The 27,974-nt window shown below is 41.3% G+C and overlaps 1 protein-coding gene across 1 annotated transcript; it reads left to right on the top strand.

The window, feature by feature from the left end:
• Window positions 1–1,527: 1,527 nt before the first annotated feature.
• On the top strand, window positions 1,528–27,361 carry LOC117747683 (retinal guanylyl cyclase 2-like; the record flags this gene model as incomplete). Its single annotated transcript, XM_034557069.1, has 21 exons — window positions 1,528–1,768; window positions 1,943–2,173; window positions 11,533–11,688; window positions 11,872–12,014; window positions 12,919–13,074; window positions 15,380–15,529; window positions 17,302–17,521; window positions 17,684–17,759; window positions 18,237–18,321; window positions 18,739–18,855; window positions 19,141–19,224; window positions 19,401–19,577; window positions 23,781–23,934; window positions 24,210–24,353; window positions 24,629–24,777; window positions 24,913–25,076; window positions 25,613–25,736; window positions 25,845–25,913; window positions 26,408–26,582; window positions 27,089–27,187; window positions 27,276–27,361. Coding segments are annotated over exons 1-21 (3,000 nt in total), but the record flags the coding sequence as incomplete, so codon positions are not given.
• Between the last annotated feature and the right edge of the window lie 613 nt (window positions 27,362–27,974).

Below are 27,974 nucleotides of genomic sequence, written 5' to 3'. Positions count from 1 at the left end.
ATGTACCCGACTATCATCATCTAACACACCTTTACCTGACTGAACTGTGACATCATCATCTAACACACCTGTACCTGACTATCGTTATCTAATACACCTGTACCTAACTATCGTTATCTAACATCCATGTACCCGACTATCATCATCTAACACACCTTTACCTGACTGTACTATGACATCATCATCTAACACACCTGTGCATGACTATCGTTATCTAACACACCTGTACCTAACTATCGTTATCTAACACACCTGTACCTGACTGTACATTAACATTGTTATTTAACACACCGGTACCTGACTGTACTATGACATCATCATATAACATACCTGTACCTGATTGGACTGTGACATCATCATCTAACACACCTGTACCTGACGGTACTGTGACATCATCATCTAACACACCTGTACCTGACTGTACGTTACCATTGTTATTTAACACACCTGTACCTGACTGTACTGTGACATCGTTATCTGACACACCTGTACCTGACTATCGTTATCTGACACACCTGTACCTGACTACTGTGACATCATCATGTAACACACCTGTACCTGACTGTACTGTGACATCATCATCTAACACACCTGTAGCGGTCGCTGCTCGTTAAGCTGGGGTGTCAGTCAGAGTTGCAGTCTGAAACAATATGAGGTAAATTATAGCAAACAGGCATCAGGTACTGATTCAGGTACCAACAGCTGTGAAAAACTAAATATCTTATTAAGCAAAAAAGCACACCACACAGCAGAATTCTTCGTTTCCCGCAGTATATTACACATTATACGCTTCACCCAACCAATAGTTGATTCTCAACTTACTCCTTTTTTTGGAGTGAGGTATCTATAAAACCAATGTCTTTAAAAATAAGTAATCTATAAGAGCTCAAAGCTTTGCATGGATTGAGCCTCTGGATCTGCAACTGCAATCTCAATATTGAACAAATATTGTCATACCTACCGACAGATTATCAAGTACATGGGTCAGACTTTAAACTGATATATTGATGTGTTGTAAACATACTCTGGTTGATGTCATCGCATAGCTGGATGATGTCATCAGGTGAGAGTGACGGGTTGATGTTGGTGTGTAGTGATGATATGTCGTTTCCCTCCCTCTCAGCTTGTGTTAAGAGCGTTAGCAATGTTGCTATACATAGCGTTCTTAGCGCTCTTTAGCATTAGCTAATAATGTCAGTCAGCATTATCGTGAAGATTTAGAGGTCAGGGGTCACATCAGTCAGCTGGGTTCACACTGTGATTGGTCAGCGTTTGAGACGAGAAAAAAAAGGTTAGGGTTGAACTTAGGGTCTCAAACTGTCACATTAAATGTGATGTACAAATATACAGTTTGAGTTTCTCAATGTCACTCACGTCACTTCATCATCAACCACTGGTGTCTTCTAAACAAACTACTTTGAAACATTTTCATGCTATACTCTGTTTGAATCAAATAATTAGTTTTTCCCACCCTGAATTGAAATGATACACCTGAATTAAACTTTCTATTTATTTTCTGAATATAGGATGCAGTTTCCCAGGTGGTTGCTCGGGGTGTGGCTGTGGTTGCTCTGCATTACTGAGATCTGGACAGCAACCTTTAAGCTGGCCCTAATAGGTCCGTGGTCATGTGACCCCATGTTCTCCCGGGCAATGCCGACCGTGGCGGCAAACCTGGCATTGTCCCGGTTACGGAGCGACATCAGTCTGAGCAGAGGGTACTGGTATGACATCAAACTGCTGGATGAGGACTGCTCCGCCTCCAAAGGTTCGCTATCAAATCAACTAATGAAGAGTTCATCGATTAATTGATGAGCACAAAGATTCATGAACATTTTATAGATTGTGATGTCAAATGTAAGACACATTCACATATATTCCACTGACTCCTATTTGATTCACAAAAGGTTTTATCATCACGTTCTTCTTTGGTTTATTTCAGCTCTGACAGAACTCGGGGACATGGAGGGTTATGGCCACGCCTACATTGGACTCTTTAACCCTGCCCTCTGTCATGCTGCGTCCTTATTGGCTCAGCACTGGGAGGCGGGGCTTGCCTCTCCAGGCTGTCTGGATGCTGATTGGCCAAACCTGGCCCCTGTCACTCCTCCCAGCAGAGTCCTGTTCACTGTGCTCAGATTCTTCCGCTGGGCTCACGTCGCTGTCATCTCAGGTAAGTTTCTGATATCTTTGAAGGGCGTGGTCTAACATGAAGGGGTGATGTCACTGTAGGGGCACATTCTAACATGGAGAAGTGGGGTGTAGTCTAACAAGAAGAGGTGATGTCACTCTAGTGTGTAATGTAACAAGAAGAGGTGATGTCACTCTAGTGTGTAATGTAACAAGAAGAGGTGATGTCACTCTAGTGTGTAATGTAACAAGAAGAGGTGATGTCACTCTAGGGCAGGGGTCACTAACAGGCGGACCTCGGTCCGTACCCGGACGCCATTGTATCTGGACCCTGGACCTATAACCGATCGATAATTGAGAATTATTAAATGTTGACTGTAAAATGCACTTATATTTTAACCTAAAAGCTTTTCCAGCCTTTACGGCACTCGTTCAGCGGTCCAGAAACACACTGACCAATCACACAAATTTTAAATCACATCACGTAATGCTACTCAATCAAATATGTGTATTCTGATAAGCATCGCGGCTCGAGTGAGATATAGGCTACAGATGGGAGAGGCTGGCGGAGGAGAGACTGAACAGTATGAACAGAAGAGTGAGAGAAGTTATTTCACATGTTGTTCTCCATCAAGACAAATGTGGACAGAGAAACCAGAGCCTTTAACCAAAAAGACTCTTCTAAGTTCATTCCTGCCAACTGCAATTAGTCTGTATAATAAATCACCCCTGGCCAGATCCTACTCAAATTGAACATCAATAAATCTTGCACCGCTTTCACTTTATACTTTATATACACTTTCATTTTCATTCTATTTTTGCATTTTTATTTCCTTTATTATTTAAATTCTTAAATGCAATATCTCCTATCCTGCTATTTTATTTTATTGTATTGTATATATGTAAACATGTTTAAAGTACATAAAGCTCTTATCTTATTCCATGTTCATTCTTCTATAACAGACTCTCTATGTTCATTGTTCTATAACCCGAAAAGTCATTTTATGTTCATTCTTCTATAACCAAGAAGACTCTTCTATGTTCATTCTTCTAAAATAGACTCTTCTATGTTCATTATTCTATAACAGACTCTTCTATGTTCATTATTCTATAACCAAGAAGACTCTTCTATGTTCATTCTTCTAAAATAGACTCTTCTATGTTCATTATTCTATAACCAGAACAGTCATTTATGTTCATTATTCTATAATATACTCTTCCATGTTCATTCTTCTATAACTAAAAAGACTCTTCTATGTTCATTCTTCTATAACCAAGAAGACTCTTCTATGTTCATTCTTCTAAAATAGACTCTTCTATGTTCATTATTCTATAACAGACTCCTCTATGTTCATTCTTCTATAATATACTCTTCTATGTTCATTCTTCTATAACTAAGAATTCAATTCAATTCAATTCAGTTTATTTTGTATAGCCCAATATCACAAATTTGCCTCAGAGGGCTTTACAATCTGTACACATACGACATCCCTGACCTTTGACCTCACATTGGATCAGGAAAAACTCCCCAAAAATAACCTTTGACAGGGAAAAAAGGGAAGAAACCTTCAGGAGAGCAACAGAGGAGGATCCCTCTCCCCGGATGGACAGAAGCAATAGATGTCATGTGTACAGAATGAACAGCATTTACAAAGTTACATAAACACATTACATGAATATGACAATGTATGGATGGAACTCCAATCCATGAAACAGAAGGAGGTAGAGAGGAGGGGGGCGGGGCATCAGCAGGGCCAATAGGAGGCCGGTTCACCAGCATCAGACACCTCCAGGTCCAATGGACCCTATGAGATGTGAAGTCACAAAGACTCCGGGGAGGATGCAGAGTTAATAAGGTGCAATGGAGAGATGTCAATTCATCCATAAGGAGAGAGAGAAGAGGAGATAGGTGCTCAGTGTATCCTAAAACATCCCCCAGCAGCCTATAAGCCTATAGCAGCATATCAAGGGGCTCGACCAGGGCAAACCTGATTTAGTGAGCGCAGCTCTCTAGTGGGGCAATATGGTACTACAAGCTCCTTAAGATATGATGGTGCATCACCAATCAAGGCTTTGTAGGTGAGGAGAAGAATTTTAAATGTGATTCTTGATTTTACAGGGAGCCAGTGCAGAGCAGCTAATACAGGAGTCATGTGATCTCTTTTCTTAGTTTTTGTGAGTACACGAGCTGCAGCATTCTGGATCAACTGGAGGGATTTAAGAGACTTATTAGAGCAGCCTGATAATAAGGAGTTGCAGTAATCTAGTCTGGAAGTAACAAACGCGTGAACCAGCTTTTCTGCATCTTTTTGGGACAAGATGTGCCTGATTTTTGAAATGTTACGTAGATGAAAAAATGCAATCCTTAAGATTTGCTTAACGTGGAGTTAAAGGACAAGTCTCGGTCAAAGATAACTAGAGATTCTTTACAGTGGTGTTGGATGCCAGGGAAATGCCATCTACAGAAACCACATCACCAGATAATTGATCTCTGAGGTGTTCAGGGCCCAGTAAAATAACTTCAGTTTTGTCTGAGTTTAACATCAGGAAGTTGCAGGTCATCCATGTTTTTATGTCTTTAAGACATTCTTGAATTTTAGCGAGCTGGTTGGTCTCCTCTGGTTTGATCGATAGATATAATTGAGTATCGTCTGCATAGCAATGAAAGTTTATGCAGTGTTTCCTGATAATGTTGCCCAAAGGAAGCATATATAAGGTAAATAAAATTGGTCCAAGCACAGAACCTTGTGGAACTCCGTGATTAACATTGGTGGTCATTGAGGCTTCATCGTTTACAAATACAAATTGAGATCGATCTGATAAATAGGATTTAAACCAACTTTGTGCGGTACCTGAAATGCCAATCGACTGATCCAGTCTCTGTAATAGGATGTCATGATCAATGGTGTCGAACGCAGCACTAAGGTCTAATAATACCAGTACGGAGATGAGTCCTTTATCAGCACTAAGGTCTAACAAGACCAGTACAGAGATGAGTCCTTTATCTGATGCAATTAGGAGGTCATTTGTAATCTTCACCAGTGCTGTCTCTGTGGTGTTTTCTAAATCCTGACTGAAACTCCTCAAATAAACTATTCTGATGTAGGAAGTCGCACAACTGATTTGCGACTACTTTCTCAAGGATCTTAGAGAGGAAGGGAAGGTTAGAGATTGGTCTGTAGTTAGCCAACACCTCTGGATTAAGAGTGGTCTTCTTCAGGAGAGGTTTAATTACAGCTACTTTGAAGGAATGTGGTACATGGCCTGTTAGCAAAGACACATTAACAATATCCAGCAGAGAGGTGCCAATTAAAGGCAACATGTCTTTAAGCAGCCTCGTTGGGAAGGGGTCTAAGAGACAGGTAGACGGTTTAGAAGTAGAAACCGTTGAGGACAATTGGTCTAGGTTAATGGGAGAAAAGCTATCCAAATATACACCAGGGCATACAGCCGTTTCCAAGGCCACTCCTCTTGATGACAGATCGGCAGTAGTTGATGGCAAGAGATCATCAATCTTGCCTCTAATAGTTAAAATCTTTTCATTGAAGAAGTTCATGAAGTCATTACTACTGAGGTCTATAGGAATACACGGCTCCACAGAGCTGTGACTCTCTGTCAGCCTGGCTACAGTGCTAAAGAGAACCCTGGGGTTGTTCTTATTTTTCTCTATTACTGATGAGTAATAGGCTGCTCTGGCATTACGGAGAGCCTTTTTATATGTTTTAAGGCTGTCTCGCCAAACTAAGCGTGATTCTTCCAGATTGGTGGAACGCCATATACTTTCGAGCTTTCGTGAAGTTTGCTTTAGGTCGCGGGTCTGAGGGTTATACCAGGGAGCAAACCTCCTTTGCCTCATTGTCTTTTTCTTCAGTGGGGCTATCGAGTCTAGTGTCATTCTCAGTGAGCCTGTAGCACTATCGACAAGATGATCAATCTGGGACGGACTAAAGTTAGCACAGGAGTCCTCCGTCACATTGAGACGTGGTATTGAATCAAATGCAGAAGGAATCTCTTCTTTAAATGTAGCTACAGCACTGTCAGTTAAACATCTGGTGTAGAAACTTTTGACTAACGGTGTATACTCCGGGAGTATAAACTCAAAAGTTATGAGGTAATGGTCTGACAGAAGAGGGTTCTGTGGGAAGACCTCCAAATGCTCAATGTCAATGCCATATGTAAGAACAAGGTGGAGGGTGTGGCCAAAGCAGTGAGTGGGTTTCTGTACTCTGACAGAAGCCAATCGAGTCCAACAATGAGATAAATGCAGTACTAAGGCAATCATTATCAATATCCACATGAATATTAAAATCTCCTACAATAATAACCTCATCAGTTTTAAGGACTAAACTTGATAAACACTGAAAATTCAGATATAAATTCTGAATATGGACCTGGTGGCCGGTACAGTATAACAAATAGAATTGGCTGTAATGTTTTACAGGTTGGATGTGAAAGACTAAGAACAAAGGCTTTCAAATGAGTTGTAGTTTAGTTTAGGTTTAGGATTCATTAATAGGCTTGAGTCAAAGATGGCTGCTACTCCACCTCCTCGGCCGGTGCCTCGAGGAATGTGAGTATTAATATGACTTGGAGGAGTTGATTCATTTGGGCTGACATATTCTTTATGGCTCAGCCAGGTTTCAGTAAGACACAATAAATCAATGTGATTGTCTGATATTAAATCATTTACTAATACAGCTTTAGATGACAGAGATCTAATGTTTAGGAGTCCACATTTAATTATCCTGTTTTGTTGCACTGTTGCAGTAGTGATGTTAACCTGTATGAGGTTATTTTGTATGACTCCTCTTCTGGTTACTTTGGATTTACTTAATTTAAGTGGCCGTGGGACAGACACAGTCTCTATAGAGTTAAGGTTAAGGGTGGGTAACTGCTCCAATGGAAGTGCAGAGAAGGGTGGAAGACTACAACTCTGCTTCTGCTTCCTGGTCTGAACTCTGGGTCATGGATTAAGTCCGTTAATCAACTTGGCCATGTTCACAGAAATGAGACGCGTTCCATCCCAAGTGGGATGAATGCCGTCTGGACTCATCAGATCAGGCTGGAAAGTCTGCCAGTTATCTATGTAGCCCACATTGTTTGCTGGGCACCACCTGGACAACCAGCAGACAACCAGAAGACTCGTTTATGTTCATTCTTCTATAACATACTCTTCTATGTTCATTATTCTATAACAGACTCTTCTATGTTCATTATTCTATAACATACTCCTCTATGTTCATTATTCTATAACCAAGAAGACTCTTCTTTGTTCATTCTTCTATAACCAAGAAGACTCTTCTATGTTCATTATTCTATAACATACTCTTCTATGTTCATTATTCTATAACCAAGAAGACTCTTCTTTGTTCATTCTTCTATAACCAAGAAGACTCTTCTATGTTCATTCTTCTATAACATACTCTTTTATGTTCATTATTCTATAACAGACTCTTCTATGTTCATTATTCTATAACAGACTCTTCTATGTTCATTATTCTCAAAGGTAGTTCATAACTATTATGGCAGTTCATAACTATTATGTGTTCAGAGAACGTGACGATCATTACACACACATACTCACATCCGAAATGAAGAAACAGAAACAGAAATGATCTAAGAGCCCAAAATGATCAGAATCATAACACATTCATTCACTGTCCAACAATAATGTCAACAGAGAGAATAGAGCTGAAACAAGTGGTTTAATAACAGAAGTAGTCCAAGCACACACATTTTATAAGAATAATATAATATTGTGGCTTTATTGGTTGAAATCACTAGATACCTAAATAAAGTGAATTTAAAGCTACAGGGCAAAGACATTTTTGTAAAATTAAGTAATTTATTTTAAGATAAACATTTTTCAAAACCTTTCTGTAATTAGGGCCCGAGACCCGACAAAGTCGGTTGAGGACCTATTGTTTTTCTAATGTTTCTTATTATTATTCCTATGCTCGCACTTTGCATGGGGAAAGGAGGGCCTCGGCCTAAAGTTGCAAACTTCAAAATGTCCACACATATCAGAATCGGTGAAAATACTTATCTGATTGGGGTGTCGGCCAAAAGTTGGAAAAATTAGCTCGGTAGCGCCCCCTTGAGTTGGAAAAGCTCATTCTTTTTTTCAGCAATGGCCGATTGACTTGAAATTTGGTACACATGTCCACTTGGACCTGCTCTACAAATATGTTTCCGGTGATCATAAAATGCGCCAACTTAGATTTTCCGCCATTTTGAATTTTGTAAAAAACATGTCTTTTCCATTTTCTCCTAAACGCTTGGTCCGATTGTTACGAAAAGCTATGTGGTTCATTATTGGTTCAATGTCATCAGAAGTTATGAAAAGCATGTTGATATCTCATTGCGTTCAGAAAATATGGGCCAATGAACATCTAAGGGGTGTGGCCTCATATTTAAAGACCCATAACTTCCAAATGACTTGGTCTATCCTCACCAAATTGCTAGCATATGTTCACATTGTATCCCTTAATCTACTCTAATTTTCATAATATTTGAACATTAGGGGGCGCTGTAGTGAATCGCTCAATATTGCCATTTTTCGCGTTTTTTTTCACGTTTTTGGACATTGTAAAACAGCAAACTCCTCCTAGAGCTTAAACCCGATTCATTCCAAAATCGGGCAGTGTGATCTAGAGACCTTAGCAATGAAAAGTTATCAAAGGATTTAAAAAAAATGAAACTATGTGCGCAACGGCAAAGAAACGCCATTCGCCATGAAAATGGAAGTTGTTTTAACTCGGCCATACATTATGTAATCTGCTCCATATTTCTCATATGTCATGACATACTTACCCTGAAGACATCCATATGTTAATTTAGAAATTTTAGTCATAGCGCCCCCTACAAATATTAATTTAAGCAGCCCCAGTGCTACGTTTGGCCTACATGTCTAAAACTTAGTAGGCATATGTAACAAAAAAGTAAGTCTCTTGGGACCATGCTCTAAACCAAGGGTGAGCAAACTACGGCCCGCGGGCCGGATCCGGCCCGTTGGGCGTTTTGATCCGGCCCGCCAAGTATTATGAATTATAAATTATAGTAAAGACCGCTGTAACAATTTGTACCCTCGGGGCTGCGTGTGCACGCTCCTGCAGCAGAACACGGCAGGTTAAAGAGCGCCGTCACGCTTTCTGCTGCAGGAGAGCGCGCACAAACAGCCTGAAAGAGCTGAGCAATAAATGAGCATTAAGAAACATCGATGCTGGCCTGTTGCCGTCATCGTGCTTCAGGAAACTCAAGTTGGGAACGGAGAAGTGTCACAGTGCTGCGTGCCGTGCTTTCTGCTGGCGTGTCAGGCTGCGAGTCCAGCCTGCTGCTCGCTGCTCACGTCTTTAGTTGTTAACGAGTGTTACCTGCTTACATTCAGATTTACCTGTGAGTCCAGGTAGTTACAGAATGTGTCTGTCTGTAGTTGTTAACGAGTGTTACCTGCTTACATTCAGATTTACCTGTGAGTCCAGGTAGTTACAGAATGTGTCTGTCTGTAGTTGTTAACGAGTGTTACCTGCTTACATTCAGGTTTACCTGTAAGTCCAGGTAGTTACAGAATGTGTCTGTCTTTAGTTGTTAACGAGTGTTACCTGCTTACATTCAGGTTTACTTGAGGCAAATGAAAGTTAGAAACTGTCTCCATTGAGTGAGTGTGAACAAGCAAATTCGAAATACAAGAAATAACTATCGACATCTCTCTATTCTTTGCATTAATATAGATTATTATAATATATTTTTTTCCATTGAATTACATATTTGACACTGAACTTGTTCATCTTTATCTCAGTGATAGTGTCCAAATGAGCATAAAATATCACTGACCCTGAAATTCTGTCTCTTGTGTTATCATATACTGAATGAAGCAAAACTACAGAGAAAAATCACACTCTGATTGAACCAATCTATGAACTGTCAGAAACAATGGATATCAGGGGCCCCAAGAAAAATTTGCTACGAGCACACATTCACCACGATGACACTCCCCTTGGGGCTTAGCTCCCCTTTCTTGGAATCCTACAAACGCCCCTGCTCTCCATCCATCTGATACTGGCCCGGCCCGTCTGTCAAATTTTAAAAGTCAATGTGGCCCCTGAGCCAAAAAGTTTGCCCAGCCCTGCTCTAAACTGTACCGGAAGTCGGCCATTTTGATTTCTGTGTGATATTTTTTCATACTTTAGCCCATTCCTCCTAGGCAAATCATCAGATAGGCTTCAAATGTGGTCAGTACAATCTAAAAACCTTGGTGATTAACAGTTGTGAAATGAAGATGCTTTTCCAGCATCACTATGCAGGAAAAAGCATCTAACTCGTGGACGCTTGGTCCGACAGTCGGCCGCGTGAACCGGCGTCCAGCAAGTACCCTCGACGTGCGTGAATTGTCGAGGGCCTGATCAATGCTGCTCGCAGCTTTAATGTCATTTTGAATCCAGTGTAATTGAAATGAGAGAATAATATGTATTTATTATTGGAGTCTTTATAATTCATCCAGTTAAATTTGAAAACTGATAATAAATATTGTAGAGATATTGTTTCTTTCTTTCTTTATTTGATTTGACAGTCAGTTGTTGCTGCTGGGGGACGTTTTTAGGATACACAACCTTACTAACTCTGCTTCCTCTCCGGAGTCTTTGTGACTTCACGTCTCATAGGGTACCTGGCTGTGTCTGATGCCTCCTGCTTGGTGGGCCGGCCTCCTGCCTGGTGAGCCCCTTCTCTACCTGGATCATGGATTGTGGAGGTCTGGATCGTGGTCCATGCCTACTACTTATATTCATTGCATGTGTTGTAACTCTGTAATGCTGTTCATCTGTATACATGACATCTATTGTTTCTGTCCATCCAGAGAGAGGGATCCTCCTCTGTTGCTCTCCTGAAGGTTTCTTCCCTTTTTTCCCTGTCAAAGGTTATTTCTTGGGAGTTTTTCCTGATCTGATGTGAGGTCCTGGGACAGGGATGTCGTATGTGTACAGATTATAAAGCCCTCAGAGGGCTTTACAATCCCTATTGGGCTATATAAAATAAACTGAATTGAATTGAATAAAATCAACTGAATTGAATTGTTGACTACATACAGATGTTGAAAGAACTGCTCAGCTACTTCAATACATATGGGACTTAATCATAGCACAAGTTAGACATTACTGTGATGTTCCGGACCTTTGCATGAGGACATTTTCTCAAACTGGACCTTGTTGAACATTAGTTGAATACCCCTGCTATAGGGGGTGATCTATCATGATTGGATGATGTCACTGCTTACGCATGGCCTTTTGCTCTGTCTCTCTTCATCCTGTTGGACCCTAGCCCTAACCCCCTAACCGTGACCTTGTTTGACCCTAACCCCCTAACTCTAACCCCCTAACTTGAAATTGTTTGACCCTAACCCATCAGCACCCTCTGACCTTTGGGAGAGCACCGGACAGGAAGTGGCCTCGGCGCTTCGGGCTCTAGGCCTGCCCATGGGTCCGGTGGTCACCATGGAAACAAAGAACAGGGGTGGACCCCGGGAGGCGCTTAAATCGATCAGAGAGGCCGACGGGGTTAAAGGTCAGAGTTAAAAGATGAACTGATATCGAAAAGTGGTCGTTTTTGTTTAATCTTAAGAAAAACAAGGTGAAAGATGTTTAACTGTGTTTTGTCCACTGAGAAACAAAACCACAGATACATATTTGTATTATATTATTCAGAAACTGTTGTATTATTATTATTATTATTATTATTATTTTTCAGTGGTGATAATGTGCATGAGCTCTGTCCTGATTGGTGGAGAGGATCAGAGGGAGCTCCTATTGGCTGCCCTGGACATGGGGATGGTTTCCGATGGTTACGTGTTTATTCCTTACGATGCCCTGCTGTATGCCATGCCGTACCAGGTAGGCTAAATATAACATATATATATATAGTTTATACACAAATTGAATTGAATTGAATACAATTATACAACAAGTAGTTCCGACTCAGCAATTGAATCCTGAATTAAACATTAGAACAAGCTGAAATCATCATGACATCACTCCTGGCTGCTGTTGTCATCACTCAGTTTTACATTGTAACTTGTGACTGCCAGAGCAAAAGCTTAGAATACAAATGGATCGTTGTGGTTAATGTGGCAGACTTAGTTTTAATGCGGAAGAGGATGAGATCACGAAATCCTGAGCGCTGTCCTCGTTACTGAACAGCTCATTTCCCTCCTGTTGAGCCTGATCGATCTGGTACTGGGTCCAGAACCAGAGTTTTAATAACTGCTTGTAAAAAGGTCAGAAAATGCTTTGGTGGTCTTTTGATTTCCAAAGGCCTTAACAAGTATTTCTCCAATGTGTGTTTTGTATCAGGCTAATATATATTATTATTTCACGTATTAAATAGGCCAATGACTTCACTCTGTCCAGCCTTGATGTTACCAGACACAAAATTGGCTATTGGATTAACAATACATGTGAAGTTGGTCAACATAGTAGCTCAATATATCCTTTGAAATAACAAATGTCAGCAGATATCTTAGTTACAACTGGATTGAGCAACATGGTTAATTCAGCAATGCAGTTTGGTGTTTATATGTGTGGCATTTATTACAATCTCTTGAAAGCATTTCTGTGAAGTCTAGTTATTGTCTTGTCTGCGAAGTTGTTACTGGAAACACAGATTTCTTTATGGCCCCAGAATATAAACATATTTTGATTATTAATTCTCAAAGAGTTCAAACCTTAAACAGTAAGTTCTCCTTCAGAATACATTATATTTGTTTTTGTTCTCTGGTTTTCTCCTCTGTCTAATCAGGATGCAGCATTCCCTCAGCTGACCAATAGCACGCAGCTTCGTCACGCCTACAGTGCTGTTCTGACGGTTACCATGGCATCCGACCAGAGTTTCTACGAAGCTTTCCGTCAGGCTCAAATGAACCGTGAGATCCGGTCAGCTGTGGCTGCTACTGAGGTACATACACAATATGTACTACACAACATGTACACAACTACTACACACTAACAACTACACTACAGACACACAACACAACATGTACATGAAAATACTTACACAGTAACAAAATATTGGCTACTTGAATCAACCGAGAAAGACCGGTCTGGTGTGGCTAAATACACAACTACTACTACACGATTATTATACAAATAGTACACAACACGTACACAACAATATACAAAATAACAGGCCAAGGCTTATTTTGGTTAGTTTGGCTCAGTTACCATGGAAATAAATACATCATTTAATGCACTGTATTACATTTGGTCTATAGGTGTCTCTGGTCTTTAGGACCATCTTTAATATAATGTACTGTATTACATGTCATTTTAGTCTACATTTGGACTACAGGTGTCTCTGGTCTTTAGGATCAGCTTGAACTTAATGTACTATATTACATTTGGTCTACAGGTGTCTCTGGTCTTTGGGACCATTTTTAACACTATGTACTGTTTAACCTTTGGTCTACAGGTGTCTCTGATCTTTGGGACCATCTTTAACATAATGTACTGCATTACATTTGGTCTACAGGTGTCTCTGGTCTTTAGGACCATTTTTAACATAATGTACGGTATAACATTTGGTCTACAGGTGTCTCTGATCTTTGGGACCATCTTTAACATAATGTACTGCATTACATTTGGTCTACAGGTGTCTCTGGTCTTTAGGACCATTTTTAACATAATGTACGGTATAACATTTGGTCTACAGGTGTCTCTGATCTTTGGGACTATCTTTAATATAATGTACTGTATTACATTTGGTCTACAGATGTGTCTGGTCTTTGGGACCATCTTTAACATAATATTGTCACGATCTGGAGTTGTGTGTCTTGTTTCCTGTTTTAAGTCCCTGTCTCTCGTGTCTTCTGTTTCCCTGCACTTCCTGTCCCTGTGATTGTCTGCCATGTCCCTGATTGTTTCCTCCTGTGTCCAAGGGAGACGCAGACATTATATACACAGGGTAAGGGCACAGGTGGAAACAATCAGGAGCGAGGCAGACAATCAGACCAAAGGGGAAACACACAGGGGAAGGAACAAGTTGCCTGAAACAAGAGGAGAGTTGACTTTCAAAATAAAAACAGGAAATCACGAGACAAGACATGAAACTGATTAACTTAACATGACAGTTTCCTGGACATTACATAATTATTCATAGGGTGAGCAATAAAGTTGCTTTTTTCAAAGTTGTCGGCGTTTGGGTTCAGTTCCTGTGGCTACACATAACAAATATATGGTATTACATTTGGTCTAAAGGCATCTCTTGTCTTTGGGACCATCTTTAACATAATTAATGTACTGTATTACATTTGGTCTAAAGGCATCTCTTGTCTTTGGGACCATCTTTAACATAATTAATGTACTGTATTACATTTCTCTGCAGGTGTCTCTGGTCTTTAGGACCATCTTTAGTATAATGAACCGTATTATATTTGTTCTACAGGTGTGTCTGGTCTTTGGGACCGTCTTTAACATAATTGAATGTACTATATTACATTTGTCTGCAGGTGTCTCTGGTCTCTAGGACCATCTTTAATATAATGTACTGTATTACATTTGGTCTACAGGTGTCTCTGGTGTTCGGCACCATCTTTAACATAATTGAATTTACTGTATTACATTACAGTTTAGCTGATGCTTTTATCCAAAGCGACTTAGATTCATAGCTACGGGGAGCAATTCGGGTTTAAGTGTCTTGCTCAAGGACACATCGACATGGACTAGCCTGGGATCGAACCACCGATCCTATGATTGAAAGACATACCTGCTAACCACTGACCCACAGTCGCCCACATTTGGTCTACAGATGTCTCTGGTCTTTGGAACCATCTTTAACATAATGTACGGTATTACATTTGTCTACAGGTGTCTCTGGTCTTTTGGAGCATCTTTAACATATTGTACTGTATTCCATTTGGTCTGCAGGTGTCTTTGGGAGCATCTTTAACATATTGTACTGTATTACATTTGGTCTGCAGGTGTCTCTGGTCTTTTGGAGCATCTTTAACATATTGTACTGTATTCCATTTGGTCTGCAGGTGTCTTTGGGAGCATCTTTAACATATTGTACTGCATTACATTTGGTCTGCAGGTGTCTCTGGTCTTTTGGAGCATCTTTAACATATTGTACTGTATTCCATTTGGTCTGCAGGTGTCTCTGGTCTTTTGGAGCATCTTTAACATATTGTACTGTATTCCATTTGGTCTGCAGGTGTCTTTGGGAGCATCTTTAACATATTGTACTGTATTACATTTGTCTGCAGGTGTCTCCGGTCTTTGGGACCATCTTTAACATGGTGTACTACATTGCTAAAGCAGTGGAGGAGCGCCGTCAGGCAGGGGGCGGGCACTGGGTGACAGGAAATCAGCTCATCCAATCAGATGGAGGCTTTGATTTCCAGGGCTTCAATCAGGTCAGAAATATTTTAACATAAAAAGAATACATTCAAAATATTTGTTATAACATTTATACACTGAATATTGGTGACCTGAAACGTATAGATTAGAAGATAATAAAAGAATGACAAAGTAAAATAAGAGTTCAGTGGGCTGAACTTCAAACCTGGAGACTCAAAACATCTAAACCGAACTAAAGACTTAACTGATTTAAACAATTATTTATTGTGTAAACATGGATGTAGTGTCTCAGTCCATCTCCATCTTGGCAGTGAAGCATAAAATGATCAGTCAGCTCGCCACCCGGTCACTCAAAGTGTCTACGCCCTACATTATTCAATCTTTAGGCCTTAATATTATTTAAACATGTATTTATATATACAGTTGTCATGAATAGAGATATTAATGACCCAAACCTAATTTAGTACCAAGCTGTAAATAGGTTTATTTCTGCTGTGAAGTTTTTCACATGGAGGTCTATGGAGATGACTATCTTTTGAAGCCTCCAGTGGATGTATGAGGAACTGCAGTTTTTGTAGCTTGGTATTTACGAAGGTACGAGCTTGCATATTAGCAAAGGTCATGAATAAATGTATACTCTAAACCAGATAGGTTTAATTGAGGAAAAACATTATTGTTGAAATTGACACTGGCTGACCGTGGACACAAAAAGGGGTTTGTTTGCTTTGAGAGGCATTATTTATGGCAGGTTCTTCTAGGTAATAAAAGTATGATTCACCTCCCCAATTTGAATAGGTTTTACCAGACAACACAAGAGATTAGTAACGATTCACCTAAAAACACTATATTTAATTCTATGCTGATGTTTTGCGTTATATGGGGTAGGTAGTTTCTGTTCAGGTTTAAGTAGACTTGGCTTAAGTCTGTCTTGTTGCCCACTCTGCTTGTTATCATACGTATTCGTCCATTTTTACATTCCTGGTGATGTCACACAACATTTTAAGTGTCCCACTGAATCCATACAGACCCGAAGGAGAGGTCAGTCTACTGCTGCTGTACACTTTGGTTCAAGAAAATAAGTAAGAAACAATCAAGAGTGACTGACGTATCTCCCTGAATTTAACATAATTTTAGGTGATGCCTCCTGCCATCAGCCATGGCAGGAAGCATCGCGAAAGAGGCCAGACCAATGAGGCCAGGCCTTTGAGGCAGGAGGCACAGAGAAGGAGGCAGGGCCATTGGGAAGGAGGCCGGGTCCAGGCCAGAGGCTGGATGCAGGAAGCATGGGCAAGGAACTAGGACCAGCTTCAGACACAGCCAGGTCCAATGGACCCTACGAGGCGAGAAGGCACAAGGACTCTGGGGAAGAAGTAGAGTTAGTAATGTGCAATGAAGAGAAACCACATCACCAGATAATTGATCTCTGAGGGGTTCAGGGCCAGCAAAATAACTTCAGTTTTGTCTGAGTTTAACATCAGGAAGTTGTAGGTCATCCATGTTTTTATGTCTTTAAGACATTCTTGAATTTTAGCGAGCTGGTTGGTCTCCTCTGGTTTGATCGATAGATATAATTGAGTATCGTCTGCATAGCAATGACAGTTTATGCAGTGTTTCCTGATAATATTGCCCAAAGGAAGCATATATAAGGTAAATAAAATTGGTCCAAGCACAGAACCTTGTGGAACTCTGTGACTAACGTTGATGGTCATTGAGGCTTCATCGTTTACAAATACAAATTGAGATCGATTTGATAAATAGGATTTAAACCAATTTAGTGCGGATGTTGTCAGCTCCAGTTTTATCACCTCCTCTCCTTGTATTTCCTCAGGTGTTGTATGGAGGTAGAGAGGGGCGTGGCCTGGTAGCCGGGTATGTGGTGCTGGACAGCGATGGTGACCGACTTGTGCCGACGCACTCTCTCGCTCCCACACATACAGACGGGATGGTGGGAGGCCTGAAACCTCTGAGTCACTCCTTCAACTTCCCCGGCGGGAAACCCCCCACCGCCAGCTTCTGTTGGTTCAGTCCAGACGAGGCCTGCAGTGGGGGTGTGTTCACTGGCCTGCAGGGAGGGTGGGATGTTTGTTTCACATGTACTCCATCAGCTTATTCTGTGATGGGGTGTTCAAGTGCTGCTGGGAAAGCTCATGGTGTCCATGGTGACTACAAGCAGGATGTGAAACTTCTTTTACTTGTGTGTTTTTTTGCAGGTTTAGACCCAGTGAACATGTTCTTCGTCTTCTTGTTATTCTGTGGTTTGGCTGGAGCTGTGATCTACTGGATCAGGTAACACACACACAAACACACACACATACACAAACACACACACACACACACACATACACATACAGACAAACACATACATACATACATATACACACACACAAACATACACATACAGAGAAACACATACATACATACATATACACACACACAAACATACACATACAGAGAAACACATACATACACATACAAACACACACTCAGTCTGTACTCGACCACCATAAATGATGAATGAGTGTAAACCTGATCAAGACTGATGATATTAGTAATAGTAATTAAAATGCTGATAATATTAATTATTATAATAATAATGATGAAAATGAGAATAATAACAATGATGCTGATAATATTAATAATTATAATAACGATGATGGTGATGATACTATTAATAATGATAATAATGATGATAATATTAGTAATAACGATGATGATAATATTAATAATGGTAGTAACGATGATAATAATGTTATGTGTGTACAGGAAGTACAAGAAAACCGCAAACATCACCAAACTCATCCTGTCTCTGGATGACATCGTCTTCATCGATACTCAAGCCAGCAGGAAGGTAAGAAACACTTTACTTCTCTAAAGTACATCTTAAGGTAGTCTTTATACTGCGACTGTACTCCAGTGTGAAGCACTAGTACTTAAGCTAAAGACTGCTACTGGTACTACTACTTACTTTTCACACTGGAGTACCTAAAGACTGCTACTGGTACTAGTACTTCACACTAGAGTACACGTACTTAAGCTAAAGACTGCTACTGGTACTAGTACTTACTTTTCACACTGAAGTACAAGTATTTAAGCTAAAGACTGCTACTGGTTCTAGTACTTACTTTCCACACTGGAGCACAAGTACTTAACTTAGTTGTTGACCAAGTTGTTGACGTTATTTTTGATTTAGTTGTTGTAGTTTCTTTAGTCATCGACGACGTTGTTGACTGAGTTTTTTTTATTTTTTATGTGGATGTTTTTGTAGAAACTGAATGACGAATCTATCATGAGGAGTCTACTGGAAGTTAAAACGCCGTTCCGGTCAATTGCTCGAAGTTACATCCTGACAACACCTGAGAGCTCCAACGTAGGAATACTGGAGGTACACCTGAATCTCTACCTGCCTGTTTACCTGGACTGACTGTTTACCTGTACTGACTGTTTACTTGTACCGCAACCTGTCTGTTTACCAGTAACTTTGTCTGTTTACCTACATCTAACTATCTTTCTGTCGGTCTGCCTGTTTGTCTGTTAACCTGCACATGTACATGTACCTCTACCTCTATCTGTCTGTCTGTCTCTTTGTCAGTTAACCTGTACATGCACCTCTACATGTTTGTTTGTTTGTCTGACTTAATGACTCTCTGATTGGTTATATTTTTACCAGGGCGACTGGGTTTGGCTGAAGAAGATTCCCATTGAAAAGTCGATAACAGCTGTCAATCAAAACACCCAAAGTCTGTTCAGCCAGGTACGATGAACAGTACACAGTAGCTACACTGTTCAGACATGTAGATTATTACTATAACACTGTATATTTGTCTGATCTTCCTTTGAGGGTAGATGTAACATGAACACCTGAATAATGATATTCAACAGTAATTGAGTATATATTAATGTTAATGTTTTCATCACACCTTTCTCCAGTTAAGGGAGATGCGACATGAGAATATGAACCTCTACGTGGGTTTGTTTGTGGATTCGGAGATCTTTGCTCTGGTGGTTGAACACTGTCCTCGAGGGAGTCTGGCCGATCTGCTGGCCGACAACGAAATGAGGCTGGACTGGATGTTCAAGTCCTCCCTGCTAATGGACCTCATCAAGGTGCTGCTTGGATAGTTATACTACTATAGCACCACTACTACTGTTCTTGTTACTGTAACTGTTACTACTGCTACTACTGTTACTCCTACTGCTACTACTTCTGTTACTGCTACTATTACTGTTATTCCTACTACCACTCCTACTACTACTGTTACTCCTACTGCTACTACTGTTACTACTACTGCTACTACTGTTACTGCTACCGCTACTACTACTCTTACTGCTACTGTTACTACTACTGTTACTGCTACTGATACTATTACTGATACTACTACTTTTACTGCACCTACTACTGTTAGTACATTACATTAAATTTAGCTGACGCTTTTATCCAAAGTGACTTACAATAAGTGAATTCAACCGTGAGTAAAAAATCAAAACAACAACAATCAAGAAAGAACAATTTCTTCAAGAAAGCCACACGCCAAAGTGCTATAAGTAAGTGCCATCGAAGTGCTACTTTCTTTATTCAATGTATAGTTGGTAAAGATGTGTTTTTAGTTTGTGGCGGAAGATGTAGAGACCTTCTGCTGTCCTGAGGTCAATGGGGAGCTCGTTCCACCACTGAGAAGCCAGGACAGCAAACATTTTGATTTTGTCGAGTGATTAGCTCGCAGTGACGGAGTCACAAGTCGATTGGCAGAAGCCAAGCGGAGTGAATGGGCTGGGGTGTAAAGTTTGACCATATCCTGGATATAGATTGGACCCGATCTGTTCTTAGCACAGTACGCAAGCACATTGAAGCGAATGCGGGCAGCCACTGGTAACCAGTGAAGGGAGCGGAGTAGTGTGGGTGAATTTAGGTTAAAGACCAGTCGAGCTGCCGTATTCTGGATGAGCTGCAGAGGTTGGATGGCCTTAGCAGGTAGACCTGCCAGGAGGGAGTCACAGTAGTCTAGGCGAGAGATGACCAGAGCCTGGACCAGAACCTGTGCCACCTACTGAGTAAGAAGAGGACGTATTCTCCTGATGTTATGCAGCATGTACCTACAGGAACGTGTTGTCGCAGTAATGTTGGCAGTCAGGGAGAGGTGACTGTCGAGTGTCACACCGAGGTTGCTGGCAGTCAGGGGCGGGGCTAACACAGAGTTGTTGAAAGTGGTAGTCAAGTCGTGGTTGTGAGATCTTTTCCTGGAAGGAGAAGTAGTTCAAGGTTGATTTTCAGGTGCTGTGCAGACATCCACTGAGAGATGTCAGTCAGACAAGCAGAGATTTGTGATGCTACCTGTATTTCAGATTGGGGAAACAAGATGATCAGTTGGGTGTCATCATCATAGCTGGAGGAGGAGACTTGTTAAAAAATATCTCACTTGAGAGTTTTGGAAAGAAAGGGAAGAAGAGAGACAGGTTTGTAGTTGTTGACTTCAGACGGGTTGAGGTTGGGTTTCTTCAGTAGAGGCAGGGGTGGGATGGCCATAGGGGCTACTGCGGAAATCCCCGGTACGCGGACGGGGTTGGGCTGGTCCAATGCTGGCCCACCTCCATCTATATACAGTATATTAGTGCTGGGCTAAGATGAACAAATTTAATCGATTAATCGCATGATTTTTCTGTGATTAACTGTGATTAATCGCATTATGCGCAAAATTCAAGAATGAACTAAAAACTAGTGTATTGCACGCTTTTATTTTAAAGTAATGTTATCAGAACAATATAAGAGGCACTCTGGGAGCAACAGCAAGTTAACATACAGAATATAAAACAGTTCTAGCGCAAAAAAAAAAATACAGTTGGAATTTACTGTGCAGGGAACTTTTTAGTCTGTAAAGCCTCTGAAAAAATAAAGCAGTTACACTAACCCCGCCTCCATTTTTGTAGGCCGCAAATCGACGGTGCGTCTTGAGGCGTCTTTTGTGGTGATTCTAAGGACGCTCCTCAGACTGACCTCTTCCACGACCGTAATCGGCCTGCAGTCCACTGCTCTCCACTTGGCCGAGGCATGTGTTCATTGTTCCTGCGTTGGTTTGTCAACAGTTCTCCCGCAGTAGTCTGACGAAGTTTCGCTCCACTGGTTGTTTCAATGCTGTGTGAAGCCTTTAAGATGTACTACATGCTCGTGGTACTTCATGCTCGAAGTACTCCGGTGATGAGAACTCCAGTTTGAGTGGTTACAAATAACTTTGCTTTTATCAACTACGCTGTCTAGTAGAGATTTAAAATGAAAATGTCCATTTAAAAGTGCCTTTCTCCATGTTCTCGGTCAATGTGTGCAGTCGTGTTAAGCCCCTCCCAGTGTTAATCCCCTCCCAGTGCAAAAAAAACAAATCCCGTTAATGCATGATGAAATTATTGTCGGCGTTAATGGATTGCTGCGTTAACGCATTAATAACACTTTTGGCTGCAGAGATAGAGGCAGAGAAGGAGGAGAGAAGAGATTGATAGGCGAGCAGGTCGTCGGCGTGTTTAGATTTCCGCCATTTCCTTTACAATTTTCGCATGGTGGCTCTTTCGGCACGCACCAAGTCAGACAACCACGGAGCCGGAGAGGACTTGAGGACCTGTCAGTTGAAGGGAGGGCAGATGGAACAGAGGAGGCCAGAGAGGAGGGAGAGAGGGAGTGAATGTTGCTACGGACAGGTGCAAAGTCTGTTGATGTGGGCGGGTTGTCAGTTCCAGAGAGTGAGGGGGAGTAAGAGATGAATAAGTGGTCAGACACATGAAGTGGAGTTACAGTGAGGTTAGATGTAGAGCAGTTTCTGGTGAAAATATAGTCAAGGTGGTTGCCAGCTTTGTGAGTAGGAGGGGAGGGACTGACTGAGAGCAAAGGAAGACAGTAATAGTAACAGGTCATATGACCTCTCTGTCTGGATGTTAAAGTCACCCAGAAGGATGAGCGGGGTGCCGTTTTCTGAAAAGTTCGACGTCTAGTTCTTTCAAGAAATCTCCCAAAGAACCAGGAGGACGGTAGAGGACAACAATGTTTAGTTGAACCGGATCAGTAACAGCATGAAACTCAAAAGTCAGTGCGGTAAAAAGTGGAAGTGGGTAGAGAGAAAAACACCATTTGGGTGAGATGAGTAAACCTGTGCCACCACCCCAGCCAGTGGGTCTGGATGTGTGGCTGAAGGAGAAGGCAGAGGAGAGAGCAGCAGGGGTAGATGTGTTGTCTGATGTGATCCAAGTCTCAGTGAGAGCCAGGAAGTCAAGCGATTGCGCGATAGCAAAGCCAAAAATGAAGTCTGCCTTGCGGTTAGCTGACTGACAGTTCCAGAGGCCCCCAGTGACGAGGGGCTGGGTGTGTGTAGAATGGATGGGAAAGATAACAGAGGAGGGATTTCAGTATATGTGTGAACGAGTCCAAGGCCTATAGTATCTATGAGGAGATATGCGCACAGGTATGGAAGGTAAACATATATTCACGGAGCAATATTTTACTCAGCCACCCCCGAAGACTCCAACGAAAGACTCCTAGGTCCTCCGAGTCTTGAATCCAACCAAAGACTCCTATGTCTTTATCCTCCAAGTCTTCATACAACAAGTTTTCAATGACGCTTAAAACCCCTACCTGGTGTTACACCAGAGTTGATGATAATTACCTACAGCTGTTTCGACCACGCCGCCAGCTTGTCAGTGGAATTGCCATCAATAGAAACTACTGGGCTCAGGACAATAGTAGGTCTTCCCTTTAATCAGTAACGTTGAAGTTTAACAAGAGTCTCCTGTTCTTGCCAAAACTGATTAGGGACAAAGGTATATTTACCTCAAAGGTAAAAATTAAAAATCCCCAGTAAAATTGGAATACAGAACAGACACTCTAATCCTAGCTAGTTTCCTCTACATCCTGTCACTTGAGTGAAGCAAGGTCCCGGCTCAAACACTACTTTGAGCCGGGTACTACTACTACTACTACTACTACTATGACTGCTGTTGCTACTACTGCTACTGTAACTACTAATACTACTACTACTACTTTTCAATTAAATTCAGTTTATTTTGTATAGCCCAATATCACAAATTACAAATTTGCCTCAGAGGGCTTTACAATCTGTACTACTGCTGCTACTACTGCTTACTGCTACAACTACTACTATGACTACTACTACAACTACTGCTATTGCTACCTACTGCTGCTACTACTATTACTATTACTACTACTACTACTGCTCTGACTACTACAACTACTGCTGCTACTACTGTTACTATTACTACTACTGCTATGACTACTACGACTACTGCTCCTACTACTTATTATTTCTGTTTCAGGGGATGAAATACCTTCATCTACGAGGTTTGAGTCACGGTCGTCTAAAATCCACAAACTGTTTAGTTGACGGACGCTTCGTTCTGAAAGTCACAGACTACGGGCTCCCCATGATCCTTCACTCTCAGAACATCACCCTTCCTGAGGACCCACAAGGTAAAACCTTTTGGTTTTGAAAACTGAAACATGAAGCTGAAGGTTTGATACCAGATTAAATACTTTTAATCTCAGTTTGTCTACAACATGAAGCTGAAGGTTTGTTTCTAGATTTCATTTTACAGTTTCTTTCTGAAACATGGAACTCACTGTTAATGCTGCTTGACCAATATTATAAACTACATGGAACAAGAATCCTGTCAAAGATTCTATAGACACATGGTCTAATTGTCTCTCTGCCTACCTGTCTATCTCCCTACCTGTCTGTCTCTCAGAGCTGCTGTGGACGGCTCCAGAGCTCTTGAGGAAGCCGGTGCGAGGAGGTTCATTTTCTGGAGATATCTTTAGTTTCTCCATCATCATACAGGAAGTGATCTCACGAACACTGCCATACGCCATGATGGACATGCCTGCCCACGGTGAGACAGGACATATGTCTGACTCTGAGATAGTGGATCGTCCGAAGCATCCTCCTTTTCTCTGCAGACCACCTGTCTGTGTACCTGTCTGTCTCTCAGAGATAGTGGACCGTTTGAAGCAGCATCCTCCTCTCTGCAGACCACCTGTCTGTCTGTCTGTCTGTATACCTGCGTGTCTCTCAGAGATAGTGGACCCTTTGAAGCAGCATCCTCCTCTCTGCAGACCACTTGTCTGACCACCTGTCTGTCTGTCTGTGTACCTGTGTGTCTCTCAGAGATAGTGGATCGTCTGAAGCACCCTCCTCCTCTCTGCAGACCACTAGTTTCAGTGGATGAAGCTCCTGCTGAGTGTCTCGGTCTGATGAACGAATGTTGGAATGAAGATCCGAGTAAGAGGCCGAGCTTCGATGACATTTTCAAACAGGTGAGAGGAGCTCACCACTGGCACCTGCTGGCTCATGTCTGCAACTGTCACTGTATGTTTGACTTCCGTTCTTTCAGGTTTAAAGCAGGGAACGCTTGAGCTCTACGGACATGTGTTTGTACTTTATGTTTGCAGTTTCGGGGCATTAACAGAGGGAAGAGGGCAAACATCATCGACTCAATGCTGCGGATGTTGGAGCAATACAGTTCGAACCTGGAGGATCTGATCAGAGAACGAACAGATGAACTGGAGGTTGAGAGAAACAAGACAGATAAGCTGATCGGACAGTTGTTGCCCAAGTAAGACTCATCTTATGTCAAACTGAAATACAAGTACAAGTTTAAGGTTCATTGTTTGCAACAAACCACAGAACATATCACTGAAACAATGTCACACATTCTAAACGGTTACTATGCTTACAAAGGACTCAGGTCATGATAGAACAGTGGGCCTCAAAGTCACATGTTAAAGGACATTTAAAATCATTCTCCACCTTCAGTGAGAGTGTACGCGCTTTCCTGTGTCAAACCTTCCAAGTTTCATCAAATCAGTACAAACCCAGGTATCTGTTCACAGCTGTCTGCCAGCACACCAGATGATGTCGTAGTCAATGAAGAGTCACAAAGAGTGTTTTTTAAGAGACAGTCTGCACCTTTGACCTTGAGGATAAAACCTTTCTGACTAAAGTCATTATATGCCAATCTCTCCTAACATTGGTCATGCTATATAAAGGTGGGACGCTGTTACTTTTATCGCTTAGAACCGAGTGGGCTGACTACGTTTTCTTTAGTGAAAACCTTTATTCTATGGCTTCGTTAATAGTTGTGTGTTTCAGGTCTGTTGCCCAGGCTCTGAAGAAAGGGAAGCCAGTCCAACCGGAACATTATTCAGACTGCACGCTTTACTTTAGTGATATTGTTGGATTTACGACCATCTCAGCTCTGAGTGAACCCATCGAGGTACAAACTGTTCAAACACCTGCTGATTCTCTCTGTCTGTCACTGTTAACATCATTAGAACTAACACTGTGTGTGTGTGTGTGTGTGTGTGTGTGCGTGCGTACGCAGGTGGTCGACCTTCTGAATGACCTCTACACCATGTTTGATGCCATCATTGCTACTCATGATGTTTACAAGGTAGGAACCATTTGACTTCAAGAACATTCATGTTTACCATTTAACTTTTTTCTCATCACTGAGTTTGTTCACATGTAGCCGGTTAAATTAATAAGATCAGCCTCTGTTCAGACTAAAGCTGGGTTTCATCAAAACTCACTGCAGTGTTTACATGTTAAACAGACTGCGAGTCAAAGGTTGAAGGTCCAGAAGAAGAGATTTATCTATCTTCATACTGTTCAGGCGTCTCACTTCACAGACATATCTAGTGAAACACATGGAGACTCTGTTGGTGAGGACTGAATCACCTGGAGACTGTTAGTGAGGACTGAAACACCTGGAGACTGTTAGTGAGGACTGAAACACCTGGAGACTCTTTTTCTGTGGACTTCTCAATGCAACACAGCTTTAACACACATCTTGATTAATGCTGATTCAGTGACCATCAGTAAAGATGTCATATGAATGAATGACATTCCTCAAACTGCTGTACTTTGTGGGCATTCTGTCTGCAGGTAGAAACTATAGGAGATGCCTACATGGTGGCTTCAGGTGTTCCCACCAGAAATGGTAATCGACACGCAGGTGAAGTGGCCAACATGTCTTTGGATATCCTGCACTCGATAGCAGCTTTTAAGATCAAACACATGCCTGAGATCAAAGTCAAAATACGCATCGGACTTCACTCAGGTACACACACACACAAGCACACGTTTGACGACATGTCAACTCATTTTAAAGGGTTAGTGTGTGAGATATAGAGACATTTAGTGGCGAGTTATTGAACTATATTCCATTTCAAAGGGTAATTGTGTGAGATATAGAGACATCTAGTGGTGAACTACGGTGGCCTTCAGGTACAGAGAGGTGTCTTTATTACTACTAGGAGCTGTTTTTATTAATAATGTGTTCCTCTTCATGACTAAATAATTGCTTTAAAAAACATATGTTGAATACAAAAAATGTAAATAGAATAAATTCAGAACAAGATTTAAAGTTATTTATATTTCTCTCAGAGGACCAATCTCCTGTTATTTATTGAGAAAAGTCTGAACTTTCTGACTGTCCACCTCTTAGAGGACAATCTCCAAGTTTGTGGTTGTTTCCACGGTAAAAGAGAAATGTGCTAAAAATGAAAAGCTTCCATGTCTCAAAGTTGATGACCAAAGAGTGTCTCTCTCCTGCTGTGTCTCCAGGTGCGTTGGTAGCAGGTGTGGTTGGTCACACGATGCCCAGGTACTGTCTGTTTGGAGACACAGTGACCTATGCGTCACATATGGAGGCCAGCGGACTGCGTATGTAGAAAACAATACAACCAATGAAAGTGTTCACATCTAAATCAATAACTAATATTCTGTATTCATCTTGTGTTTGTGGCACCAGCCTACAGGATCCATATCAGTCTGAGTACAGTGAAGGTCCTGACCAGTCTCAAAGTGGGATACCACATAGACACCAGAAAGGCACAGGTACACTCGCCTGCTAGGCTGCTAGGTTAACCCTAACCCATCTAGGTTCAGAGATGTTACCTTTAATTGAATTCATACTTGTATGTAGTATTTGTTCTTTCAATTCAGTTCTGAAATGTCAGTTTATGGTGTGACTTTCATAAAACCATATGTTAAACTTGAAGTATTTGTTATTTATCAAATCAAATTTATAAAAACCTTTAATTGTAAGTTTGTAATTATGAAGGTGATGACTTAGACAACTATTGTTTTGAAATTGAGCATGACAGTATTTGATAGTCCAAATTGGAGCTTACACTTTATCCATCTATATAGCACAAACAATGCAAAATTGCAATACAAGATGCTTATACATAAAAAATACACCAATACAATGAAAGAACAACGATACACTCCTGGGTATTGCCTCCATGTAGGTCTTTGTCCTCACTCAGGGTTAGGGTTAGCCCTAACAAAAGCCTTGTGGCAGAGGCCCTGATCAACAGGGAGCATACACTGGACACGTTTTCCGGCTTACCCTAACCCTAACAAGATGCTTAAATATATTCTTAACCTGACAGTTAACTAAGTAAGGGACTTCTGGTCATGATCGGAACAGTAAGAGTGCACTCTG

The sequence above is a fragment of the Cyclopterus lumpus genome, chromosome 18 (assembly GCF_009769545.1).
Source record: "Cyclopterus lumpus isolate fCycLum1 chromosome 18, fCycLum1.pri, whole genome shotgun sequence".
NCBI classification, from domain to species: domain Eukaryota; kingdom Metazoa; phylum Chordata; class Actinopteri; order Perciformes; family Cyclopteridae; genus Cyclopterus; species Cyclopterus lumpus.
Note: the sequence above shows the minus strand (reverse complement) of the source record. Positions and strands in the feature narration are given on the sequence as shown.